Source organism: Entelurus aequoreus, linkage group LG12 (assembly GCF_033978785.1).
Source record: "Entelurus aequoreus isolate RoL-2023_Sb linkage group LG12, RoL_Eaeq_v1.1, whole genome shotgun sequence".
Taxonomy (NCBI): domain Eukaryota; kingdom Metazoa; phylum Chordata; class Actinopteri; order Syngnathiformes; family Syngnathidae; genus Entelurus; species Entelurus aequoreus.
The window spans coordinates 13512113-13525065 of record NC_084742.1 but is presented as its reverse complement, the minus strand read 5'-3'; the positions used below and the strand labels follow the sequence as shown (position 1 = coordinate 13525065).

Here is a 12953-nt window from a genome sequence, read left to right as displayed (position 1 = left end):
GTAGTAACACCCAAAAGCGCAGATTTCGACCATTTAAATATTTTCTATAGTTCAAGACTCACGGTAATTAAAAAACAGCACTGCACATCATAATGGCGGCTACAGTTTTGATGTTAAAGGTCTAAAAAAATTATGTAGAACGTCTGGCGGGCCGGATTGAAAATCATAAGGGACCGCATTTTGCCCAGGTCTGCTCTAAATTATCTAAAAGTTAGTTAAAACGCACGACATACTCGCTTACCCGCAACTACATTTGTGTGTGTAGTAAAGATCGCTCTTCAAAAGTATTTTAGACACACAGACACACTTCATGACAGAAATAAATGCTGAGACTCAAAATAATCCAAAAGTCAAAACCAATTTACTACCCTTACTAGCCCTTAGCTACATTTGTATGCATAATACATAGTTATTATCAATAACTGACATACTTACAGAAATAAATAGAAGTAAACAGACTCTAAATCATCCAAAAGGCAAAACCCACGCCATGCTTGCTTACCCGTAACTAAATTTCTGTGTGTAATAAAGACATGTCATTTAATTCATGCGATGGCTCCTTACAAGTTCTATACTGTAACCGACCACACTTTTTAATAGAAATAAATGCAAAGACTCGAAATAATCCTAAAGTCAAAACCCACGCCACACTCACTCAACCCCGACTGCATTGTGTGTGCGTGATGAATATTTATTTCATGCGAGCGCCCTTTGCAAGTTCTTAATAATAAATGACACACTTCATAATAGGGCTGCAATGATTAGTCGACAAATGTCGACAATAAAATTTCTCGCCGACAATTACATTTCTCTACAATAGTCCTGACGTCATCACTCGTGTTTTTCCGGGTGGAAGTGGGTCAAGTGTGAGAACATTTCCTCTTATTCTTGTTAAAAACATGAATACCTTGTTTTACATACATGGCAGTACATCTGTGATAGGCCAGCTTTTAAAGCGGACACATGATGTCGGACATTTGGAGGGAAGATGCGGACACATTTTCGGTAAGAGTGTTAGCTTCTAAAGATTAAACATACAATCTATTAAATAGCCAACATTTTAAGAATTAATCAAAGGTACAATTCAACACATTGAGTCTATTTGAGTGCTACAACTGCCAAGAGTTAATTAATAGTCAATATACCAGTGTGCAACTTTTTAAACACCACAAAATGCTTTTCTTTTTGAGGAAGTTACATTTTGTGTTTTGTTTGTTTGTTGTCATTGCTGCTTTGCGTTTTTTTAAATACATAAACAAGGTTAATCGTTTTGGTTTTTTTTTTAGCACTTTTCTTTCTTTTAAATGGACAACATTTTATGAGTCATTTTATTTTTTGTAACAGCTGGATGAGCAGCACAGTTACGTTATGAATAAATATTTATGAATGAATTAGTCATCTTTATTGTTTGTAGGCACATGCCTAAAATAACTTAAGCTCCATTTAGAAGTCAATAGAAAAATTAGAGCCATTAAATATGTGTAAGCTTTATTATCCGATTAGTCGACTAATCGTTAAGATAATCGTTGACTAATCGACTATCAAAATAATTGTTAGTTGCAACCCTACTTCGTAATAGAAAATAAATGCAAAGACTGGAAATAATACAAAAGTCCAAACCCACGCCACACTCACTAAACCTTCAAAGGCCTACTGAAATTAAATGTTTTTATTCAAACGGGGATAGCAGGTCCATTCTATGTGTCATACTTGATCATTTCGCGATATTGCCATATTTTTGCTGAAAGGATTTAGTAGAGAACATCGACGATAAAGTTCGCAACTTTTGGTCGCTGATAAAAAAAGCCTTGCCTGTACCGGAAGTAGCGTGACGTTGCAAGTTGAAGGGCTCCTCACATTTCCCCATTGTTTACACCAGCAGCGAGAGCGATTCGGACCGAGAAAGCGACGATTACCCCATTAATTTGAGCGAGGATGAAAGATTTGTGGATGAGGTATGTGAGAGTGAAGGACTAGAGTGCAGTGCAGGACGTATCTTTTTTCGCTCTGACCGTAACTTAGGTAAAAGGGCTCATTGGATTCCACACTTTCTCCTTTTTCTATTGTGGATCACAGATTTGTATTTTAAACCACCTCGGATACTATATCCTCTTGAAAATGAGAGTCCAGAACGCGAAATGGACATTCACAGTGACTTTTATCTCCACGACAATACATCGGTGAAGCACTTTAGCTACGGAGCTAACGTGATAGCATCGTGCTTAAATGCAGATAGACACAAAATAAATAAGCCCCTGACTGGAAGGATAGACAGCAGATCAACAATACTACTATCAGGAGACACCGAACCAAACACTGGATCTGTAACCACATGGTTAATGCTGTGCCGCCTGTCGAAGCCTAGCAATGCTGTTGCTGACGACGCCATTGAAGCTAACTTAGCTACGGGACCTCGTCAGAGCTATGATAAAAACATTAGCGCTCCACCTACGCCAGCCCTCATCTGCTCATCAACACCCGTGCTCACCTGCGTTCCAGCGATTGACGGCGCGACGAAGGACTTCACCCGATCATCGATGCGGTCGGCGGCTAGCGTCGGATAGCGCATCTGCTATCCTCAAAGTCCTACTGGTTGTGTTGCTGCAGCCAGCCGCTAATACACCGATCCCACCTACAGCTTTCTTCTTTGCAGTCTCCATTGTTCATTAAACAAATTGCAAAAGATTCACCAACACAGATGTCCAGAATACTGTGGAATTTTGCGATGAAAACAGAGCTGTTTGTATTGTGATACAATGTGTCCGAATACTTCCGTTTCAACCGTTGACGTCACGCGCAAACGTCATCATACATAGACGTTTTCAACCGGAAGTTTTGCGGGAAATTTAAAATTGCTCTTTATAAGTTAACCCGGCCGTATTGGCATGTGTTGCAATGTTAAGATTTCATCATTGATATATAAACTATCAGACTGCGTAGTTGGTAGTAGTGGGTTTCAGTAGGCCTTTAACTACATTTACGTGCATAATAAAGACGTGTCAATCAAGTAATAAGATTTCTCCTTGAAAGTTTTTAATGATAAACAATATTCTTCTTAATAAAGATAAATGCAAAGACATAAAATAATACAAAAGTCAAAACCAATGGCCCGCTCCCTTACCCTTAAAACATTGGTGTGCTTAATTGGCAAGACTGTTATGATATAACTACTAGGCCACCTACTCAGCGACTTTTTTTACGGACGTGTAATAAATGATTAATGCGAGTGCTCCTCTCTCGAGTAATTAATGACAGCCACCACCTTACACCACAGAAAATGATCAGAACGACTCGGAGTAAGACTGGGGAGAAAAAAAACAGAAATTCAGGGAAAGTGTAGTCATGATGCAGCGTAGAAGTGACGGCACAGGCAAAGCCAGTGTGAGGTCAGGCCAAACACAAAAAGAGAGAATAAACATCCTGTTTAGGCAGCACACCAGTGGGGCCTGAGCAATGGCGCCCTCTGCTGGTAGTGAAATCCCTGTTGACTCAATGCACTCCTCAATGGCAGGTGAGGCCGGTTGGCTACGATGGCAACAACCCAACGTCGGTGGCCGAGTGGCTGGAGTCTCTGGAACTGGGCGACTACACCAAGTCCTTCCTCGTCAACGGCTACACGTCCATGGAGCTGGTCAAGAAGATCTGGGAGATCGAGCTCATCAACGTGAGTCAAGTGTACACGTTTTGTTTCACTCACACTCTTTAACGGCTGCTCAGTCAAGAGTTTTTTGCTATTCGACATGAAATCCGCGCAATGTAACAAACTCCCGCCAGATTGCTGCTGTTCCTGTTTTTTTCTACTCGGCAGAGGACGAGGTGATCAGCTGGAGGAGGTAGAGATGGATAGAAAGAGTCTTGTTATATAAGCATGTGGGCTGCATGATGTTTCACAGCGTTAGGGATGCCGCCCACACGCTCTGTGTGTGTGTGTGTGTGTGTGCGCGTGCGTGTGCATCTGTGGGATGCATATGTGACAACAGAGTGAGTGTGAATGCACGCTGGCACTATTTAAATGACGCAAGTCTTTATTATTCAGGCCGACCTTGAATAATTTAATACACATTACATAAAGCTAATATTATGCGTTTAAATGAACAAAATGTAGATCAGTGCTGCGATACTGGCTGAAGCATAATGCAGTGCGGTGAAAGGCCACTAGAGGGTGCACAAGCACACAAGATAATTGGGTGCAGCCGAGATATTCGTTTAATGCGGTAGGAAATGTAAACTCTCACAGCACAATTGATTTAACAACACTTTTATGCATTTTGTTATTGTGAAATATTTGAATTCCAAGCATCATCAGATGCAATAAAATGAGGCTTTGGCATAAATGCCAGATAATCGCCATGGTGACAGATGCTGCAGTGTCTGCTAGTGAGTTAGTTTTTGTTCTGCATTGTGTGTGTGAGTGTGTGTTTGTCACACACACACACACACACACTCTCACGCATGCATACGGACCCTTCTTCCTACATAGTTGCTTATTATCATAATTAGTAAGAGCAAAAACCCAACCTGTACATAAAACCTTTATTTTTCTTGCACTATTTTCTAAATGTTTAATACATTTTGTAGTGGTGTAGTTTTTTATTTCCATATTTTATCGAGCTGTAGAAAGTCTGCAAGCATGTTTGCACTGAAAAAGGAGCTGCTTCCATCTCAGTGTACCTTTTTATAGTGATAATGAAATACATTGTATTCCATTCCAAGTACAGTAGTAGAAATCCTGCTTGTTTGCAGTATTATTTTGAAAGGATGAAACAATGGACGCACGCAGCCTCGTTTTACACTGCACATGCACTCTATAAACATCCACAAGGTGGCGCTGCTTGCCTATCAGATCTTTCGTTTTACACTGCACATGCACCCTATAAACATCCTCAAGGTGCATTGCCTATCAGATCTATCTAAAACAGCCGCAGCAAAGGCAAAAGATTGCGTTCAAGCCATTCCGCTGCATTTATTTTGAAAAGCATGCCAGACAGGAAGCGCTCGTAGAAGTTTAGCAGGCCCGGCCCAGGTCGGTGTTGTGGATTCCTGCGCCTCTCCCAGCGTGTGGTGTCTTGTCCCGGTGCTGAGTCAGCAACACGGTCCCAACTTGTCTCATTGCATTCCGGTTCACGCTTTCCCCCCCCGGAAAACCTTCAGATGACAAAAAAGTAGAAAATGTGTGTAAAGTAAACCGAGGACAGTCGTCCTCTTGTGCTGCCGCGCTAGCCTGTTGCCATGGCGACTGCTGGTTGCCATAGATACCAGGGATATGGCATGATACCAGTTCATTGAAGTGTATATCCGTGTGCTGGTGTGTGTGTGGACCTGCACGACTCCTGGCCTGCAGCCGCTAAGCTAGCGTGTGCGCGCTTATCACCTTTTTTGTCCCCCGTCCAAGTGGACAGCTTGTTCGGCATCCCGCTGCCAAATGGTTCCGGCCCTTAAATAAAGACAGCGGAATCAAACTCCACACAATGCAGACGACACGGGAAGCATCCTTCCGTTTTGAAGCCGCAGGCTGGAGTCTACTCCAGCTGATTTGATCCCACAAAACGTCAACCATCTGTTTCACTATTAAGGGCTAAAAAGAGCTGTCACTCAAGTGTGACGTGCACTTTATGAACTTGATTAAGTTTTCAACTGAACTCGTGAGCTGGTCTGAGGTCAGCGACCAGGACCCGCCTCAGTCCGATGGGAAATATACAGAAGGATTTACCCAGAACTACATAACTAATAGATAACTCGATGGACAAATCCATACTGCATGTATATAAGATATAAACCGGCTACATGTAATACTATATTTGTTCGCATAGTTATACATTGTCATTTCAAATCTAGAGACAGCCATCATAGTAACACTTACCTGGTATATTTATAGCTTTTTATAGTGATGTGGTAATCTTTGGGTACCTCACATTTGGATTACAATTACAATATATATATATATATATATATATATATATATATATATATATATATATATATATATATATATAGTACAGGCCAAAAGTTTGGACACACCTTCTCATTCTGTCATGATCCGTGGCCCGGATCATGTTTTGTTATGTTCTGTTAGTTTTGGACTCCCATAGTTCCTGTTTGTGCACCTCTGGGTATGTTTGTTTCCATGGGGATTAATTGGGTTCACCTGCCTCTGGTTTGTGGTCGGCACACTCAGCTGCTGTCAACCACTAATCAGAGAGCTATTTATTCACCTTGCTTGCCACGCTCAGTCTGGCTTCATTGTTTGCTTCTTGCCCCAGTTTAGCGTCCAGTGCGATCGGCACGTTTTTCCTCTGGCTTGTTTTCCGTTTTTGGTACTTGTTTGATTTCAACAAATAAATCATGTTCCTACCTGCACGTCCTGTCCGGAGTGGTCCGTCTGCATCCCAGGGGAACGAACCTTGGTTCGTTCAGTGACAATCTACAATGTAAATAGTCATGAAAATAAAGAAAACCCATTGAGTGAGGAGAAGGTGTGTCCAAACTTTTGGCCTGTACTGTATAATAATAATAATAATAATACCTGGGATTTATATAGCGCTTTTCTAAGTACCCAAAGTCGCTTTACATGTAGAACCTATCATGTTCTACACATATGTATATACTGTATGTATACATATGTGTGTATATACAATATATGTATATCTGCATATGTGTATATATACAATATGTACTGTATATGTGTATGTATAAATATATATATATACACCTAGGTGAAACTAAAAAAAATTGAATATCGTGCATAGGTTTGTTTATACCAGCAATTAGATTTGGAAGGTGAAACATGTATATAACATAGACTCATAACATGCAACTCAAGATAAGTTAAGACCTATTTTGATATAATTTTGCCCCCAGTCGCTGTTAACTTGCAGCTCAAAGACGTGTGTTGTATCTATAATCTACTCATTCATACTGTATCTATGGCTGACAGGGTTGTCGCACTTTGTGGATATTATTCTCTTTCCTGACTTGATTTATCTACTTTTGACTGCTATTATTTATCATAACAAAACATGTAACTTGTTATGATGCGAGCTGTGGGACAGGTGAGACGCTGGTGTGGCCACAGTGTGCATGTCTGATGTTGCTCACATGTGGTCCAAGGATGCTTCATTGGGAGAACATTGATTGGTTCATATCGCGGTTTGTTCTTCCAATGGTTTTTTTCCCATTGGAATTAAGTGAGCGCGAGCAAATTGTTGCGGGATTGGGAAGCCCCCCAAAAAGCACATGTACAGACACCAGAAAAGGCCGAGTTGAGAAGAAGTCCAGGTGTAGGAGCAGCAGAGTTGGGGCCCAGGACATTTTTAAAAAATGTCTAAGAATGGTGAGAGTAAAACTACTCTAAAACAATTAGCCTACGTGTTCATTCATATAATGTCTGTAGTATTACCTTTGATGGGACACAGGCTGGACTCTGGAGCCTACGTTAGCTGTCATCTGGCCGCGCTACACTGTGGACAAGTCGCCAAAAAAAAAGTCACCAGTTCATAAAGCAACGGTGTGACTGTGCACAAACTGTCGGACAGTGCTCCATCAGAGGCTGCATTGAATTGTATTATGACACATTCAAGTTTACTCAGTCATTAATAAATACTGAGTAATTATTAAACATTATTGTTAATAATTACTGAGTAACTGAATAATGACCTTCATCAGATGCTCATAATCAATAGGTAATAGCATGATGTGTTCAATGTGGTCTTGGAAAATGTGTTATAAGTGGGAAATCTGAATAGCCTAAACACAAACAAGTTAAAAGAAAACAAATAATACATCATTTACATTATAATACTCTTAACTTGTTAGGTGGTTAATCATAAAAAAGGAAACAAATTGGGTGTACTGCATCAGGCACCGTCAAGAACACTAAAACAAACACAAACATTAAAGGTGGCAATGGATGGGCTAGAGCAGGGATGGGCAATTAATTTTTACCGGTGGCCGCATGAGCAACCCGAGCACTGCTGGAGGGCCACATCGACAATATTTCAATTAAATTTTGCTCAATATTATTTTTGATATACCGTAGGATAAATAATAATAATAATAATAATAATTTCATTTAACCTAACTTAACTTTATACAAAAGCAGATTGCTTTTGATGGTTTTATTTTTAACACTGTCTTACACAACACGTCCTGATGTATAATACAATGCAAAAATGTCCATTTCTGCACAGAGTTAATTTCTGTCACTTTATCCTGCATCCTCTTTAAAAGTCCAACATTTTTCCCCGTCAGATTTGGACAACCATCTGTTGTCACACCTGCCAGCTTGTTCCATTTCAGTCCTAACATGTCCAAACACGCATTTACCTCTGTGAACAAGTCATTACCTGTGGTTGTCCCTTTTAATTGACTGCATGGCTGCCAGCTACTCCGTGATTTGAAAGTCTGCAGTTATCCCACGTAAGAAGATGAGCAGCTGGGCGGTGTCACGTACATCGCAGCTCTCTTTCAAAGCCAGCGAAAAACAGTCAAAGTCGGCCGTTCTGTTCTTCAGCTGAAGCTCCAAGTTTCCAGCGATGTTCTCAACCCGCCTCGTTACAATGCGTCTGGAGAGTGACACGTTCTCAAATGTGCCCCTCTTCTCCGGTCATATCAGCGCAACAGAGTCCAATAAGCACTCCTTAATAAACTCTCCGTCAGGAAAACGCCTTACTTTTTCTGGCGATTTTGTGAGAAATGACAAAACTTGTCCTGACGGCTGCATCTCTGGGGGTGTGAAATTGGCAAAAAGTCCTTGTTGGGTTTGCAGTTTTACCATCAACGCATCAGCCTCCCTTGCGCATTCTTCATCAGACAGATTCCGGTATTTTTCCTCGTGCTTCGTCGTGTAGTGGCGATTCAAATTATATTCTTTAAACTCAGCAACCCGTGTACCACAAATTAAGCACACAGCTTTACCTTTAATTTCTGTGAAGAAATACTTGGCAGTCCATGTCTTGTTGAAAACGCGGCATTCGTCATCAACTTTTCTTTTATTAGCGTGAGCTGACATCTCGGGGCATCACTTGTCGATGTGTACCTTCACTCACAGGTTACACACGGACATGCGTCCATAAATAACACTTTTCAAAATAAAAGCAGCACAGTTGTATTGCACGCACGACATAGATGTTTTAAAAATGTATTTTGTAATTTGTGATTGCCGCTGTTCACATTCACTCACAATCACGCACGCGCATACAGTACGTCCACACGGAAGTAATACAAATAATGCTTTTCAAAACAAAAGCAGCACTGTTGTATTGCACACTCGACATAGATACTTTTTTAAATTTATTTTGTAATTTATGATTGGCCTCACGCGGGCCGGACAGGGACTCACAAAGGGCCTGTTGTGGCCCGTGGGCCGCAGAATGCCCAGGTCTGGGCTAGAGGCTAGAGGCGCCCACACCGATACTTTGTCAGGGGGCCCTGAATTCCTAGCAACTACTCTGTTTGTTGGTATTACGTTTTTTATGTTGTAGCTGTGGAAATATGCAATTTGTAATGAATAATTCCTACTTCATGAAAAATGTACCAAGGTCCGACCTGGAACCAATTTACAGCGATTAACAAAGATTTTTACTCGCATGTCTTTCCCGTCACATCTCCCAACGCTCTGGAGGACTCTGCAGCAAATAAGCAAAGCCCCATTTTGCGGGAAGAAACTTATGTAAAATGTAAATTAATGAATGACAGGGCATTTCACATGACATTTTACCGTTAAAGTATTACGTGCGCCTTCATGCTCTGGCACTGATAAGAATATAATGAAAAATCCCCGGATATTCTCACTGTGTGGCAATTAGTATTACCACCTTTGCTTCAAACGTCGGAGCACAGGGCAGACGGTCCTTCCAAGGTGGATGTTTTAGTCGGGGGTAACACGCTTTACCTTACACGGCAATGGGTCTGCTAAGCTCTGCTTTGCGGTCAGAATTTGAGGCCGCCGATTTGTGACAATCTGCTTGCTTTATTTTTAGTTTTGCAGGACACAACCAGACCCATTCATTTTTCTACTGCGCAGTGCACACGCTCCCTCTCTCTCTTTTTACCTGCCCACTCAGTCAGTGACGTCACTCAGCCAAAACGTTGCCATTCTCACAAACACGCTACTCTCATAAGTTAACCAGCTCCCCTGCTGTGCACATGTAGATACATAACATGTAGATACGTCGATGCGCACACAGCTGCTTGGCTTGATGCCAAATATTAGCGGAGTTAGGACCGCCCATCTAACGTCAACTAGTGCAAGTAAAATTACTGAATTTGCTTACAAATTGCTACAATTTGTGTTTTATCTTCAACAAATGTGTGTTTTACCTGCTACAAGGCTTATCTGGGTACGTTTATCCATAGTTTTGTTTTTAGTACTTACTAATAATTGTATTTTTCTTAAAGCACAGACCAGGAGTGGCAACCATGAATCATGAAGCATTTAATATATCGGTAATGTAAATGAAGCTTTTTTATTATATTCTAATCTAATCCTTGATTATGGCAGACTATGTAATATGAAACATTTAAAATTGTTCTTTGATTGCAACAAGAAAAACACAATGTGTTTAATGCCCTTTAATTTATATTTTAACTTTTTTAAATAGTTTTTTGAGTGCAATAGAAAAAAAATGTTTAATTTATTGTAAGATTTTCTGTTAAAATAAAGCCAAAATTCACACTTTTTCGTAGATCCCTTTATTTGGAAAAGTATCAATATACAGTACATTTTGATACCGGTACCAAATTATTGGTATCGGGACAACCCTATATGTGCGTATTCACATATATGAAGACAATATATACATACTGTATGTGTGTATATATACATATAAAAACACATATATGTATATACATGCATATATGTATGTATATAGTATATGTATATACATAGTAAATATGTACACATGTATGTATACTGTAAATGTGTGTGTGTGTGTGTGTGTGTGTGTGTGTGTGTGTGTGTGTGTGTGTGTGTGTGTGTGTGTGTGTGTGTGTGTGTGTGTGTGTGTGTGTGTGTGTGTGTGTGTGTGTGTGTGTGTGTGTGTGTGCGTGCGTGCGTGCGTGCGTGCGTGCGTTCTTATATTTCTACCTTTCTTGAGACATCAACAAGGAAAAGTACCTTCCATATGAGGACCGGTGAACAAGTTAGGACCGAAATCATGGTCCCAATACAGAAAACCATTGCATGTAATAGAGACTGTCTCTACCCCAGGTGGTGAAATCCATCAAAATTAGGGTGGTTCTAAAAAGGAGGGTTTTTTCAAATTGACTGTGTGTCGGTTTTAAAAGTGCTCCCCCTCTGGTCAACATATGAAATAACAAGTGTGTGTAAAAATTTGAAGTGCTCCCCCTCTGGCCAACATATTAGATAACAAGTGTTTGTAAGAAATTTCAATGCGCTCCCTTTGGCCAAAATAATTTAAAAAAATAAAATAAATATGTATATAGAGACATACTGTAATAACTTCAAGTAAATAATGAAGATTAAAAACCAATTACAAACAAAAAAATAACTAAAAGCTTACCTTTTTTATATTTGCATAGTATATATATATTATTAATTTTGTAAATACAAATCTTTATATATCTAGAAAGGGTGGTCCTAAAGAGGTAGGCATTTTTCTGAGGTCTCAAGAATATAACAAATACAAAAAAGTGTGTGTGCGTGTGTCTGTATATATGTCTGTATACAAACTGTATGTGTTTGTATATATACAGTATATATATATAATATATATATATACACATATATATATATATATATATATATATATATATATATATATATATATATATATATATATATATATATATATACACATATATATATATATATATATATATATATATATATATATATATATATATATATATATATATATATATATATATATATACATATATATATATACACATATATATATATATATAGATATATATATATATATATATATATATATATATATATATATATATATATATATATATATATATATATATATATATATATATATATATATATATATATATATATATATATATATATGTAGTGTATGCATATGTATGTATATGTGTGTGTATGTGTCCTGGGATTGGCTGGCGACCAGTCCAGAATGAGCCCCCACCTCTCACCCTTCTGCTCCTTTGGCTGATATTTCAAAATAAGTATGCATTGAAAATGATTAACCAACTATCAATTTTAAATTAACTTTGATAACGTCTGTCTTGTCTCTACAAACCGGTGTATTTATTTAAAAATAATTAATACAAATAATACATTTTTCTAAAATAATAATAATTTAATAGTGTAGTTAATAATTACTTTAGTTAAATATATTTTTTAGCTTATTTAAAAGAGCAAACATCCCAGACCTTTTGTGTAAATATATTTAGTCCGCAGTGTGAGGCGTATATACTGCATCATATATGACGCATGCAGTAGATGCCATAAATTCCTCTTCCTTGATGTTAAAACTTGCGCTAAAAGAACATTTGTGCAACCTTGCCTTAAGAAAGAGAAGCGATGTGAGTCAAAATGACCTCTTTAAAGACATCATTGCCTCATCTTCAGTCCACTCCATCAACCAACACATTGATTTTTTACCGCTACGAGGCAATAATGAATCACGTTAAGTCGTAGTAAGGTGACGAATCGCGTACGAGCGCAGTCTCTCCGCACGGGCCCCTGGTCTCCATAGTGACGAGATGGAGAGGAAGAGGAGGAGGGTGCGGGGGGCGGGGGGGGGGAATGTGTAAAGAGAGAGAGCGATCAGGCAGAGACATGCAGTGGAGCTGCCGCAAGCTAAAGAGGAGAGCTAATCGCTCCAGTTAGAGACAGTGAGGACAACAGGAAGGAATACTGAACACAGGAAGGTGAGCACTGAGCACTTCTTCGGAATGTTGGACGTTTTTGTTGTTGCTGTCATCTTCATGTCGTTTGTGTGTGTGTGTACGCGTGT

The 12953-nt window shown here is 39.2% G+C and overlaps 1 protein-coding gene across 5 annotated transcripts in view; it reads left to right on the top strand.

The window, feature by feature from the left end:
- Positions 1 to 12953, top strand: part of anks1b (ankyrin repeat and sterile alpha motif domain containing 1B) — a 227437-nt gene that overhangs the window by 175086 nt on the left and 39398 nt on the right. For 4 of the 5 annotated variants that reach the window (XM_062064802.1, XM_062064805.1, XM_062064803.1 and 1 more), the window contains one exon: positions 3512 to 3664. In XM_062064802.1, coding sequence (XP_061920786.1) covers positions 3512 to 3664 — 153 coding nt within the window. Of the gene's footprint in view, positions 1 to 3511; positions 3665 to 12758; positions 12868 to 12953 lie in introns of those variants that run through there. The other variant, XM_062064804.1, reaches the window with a different exon arrangement.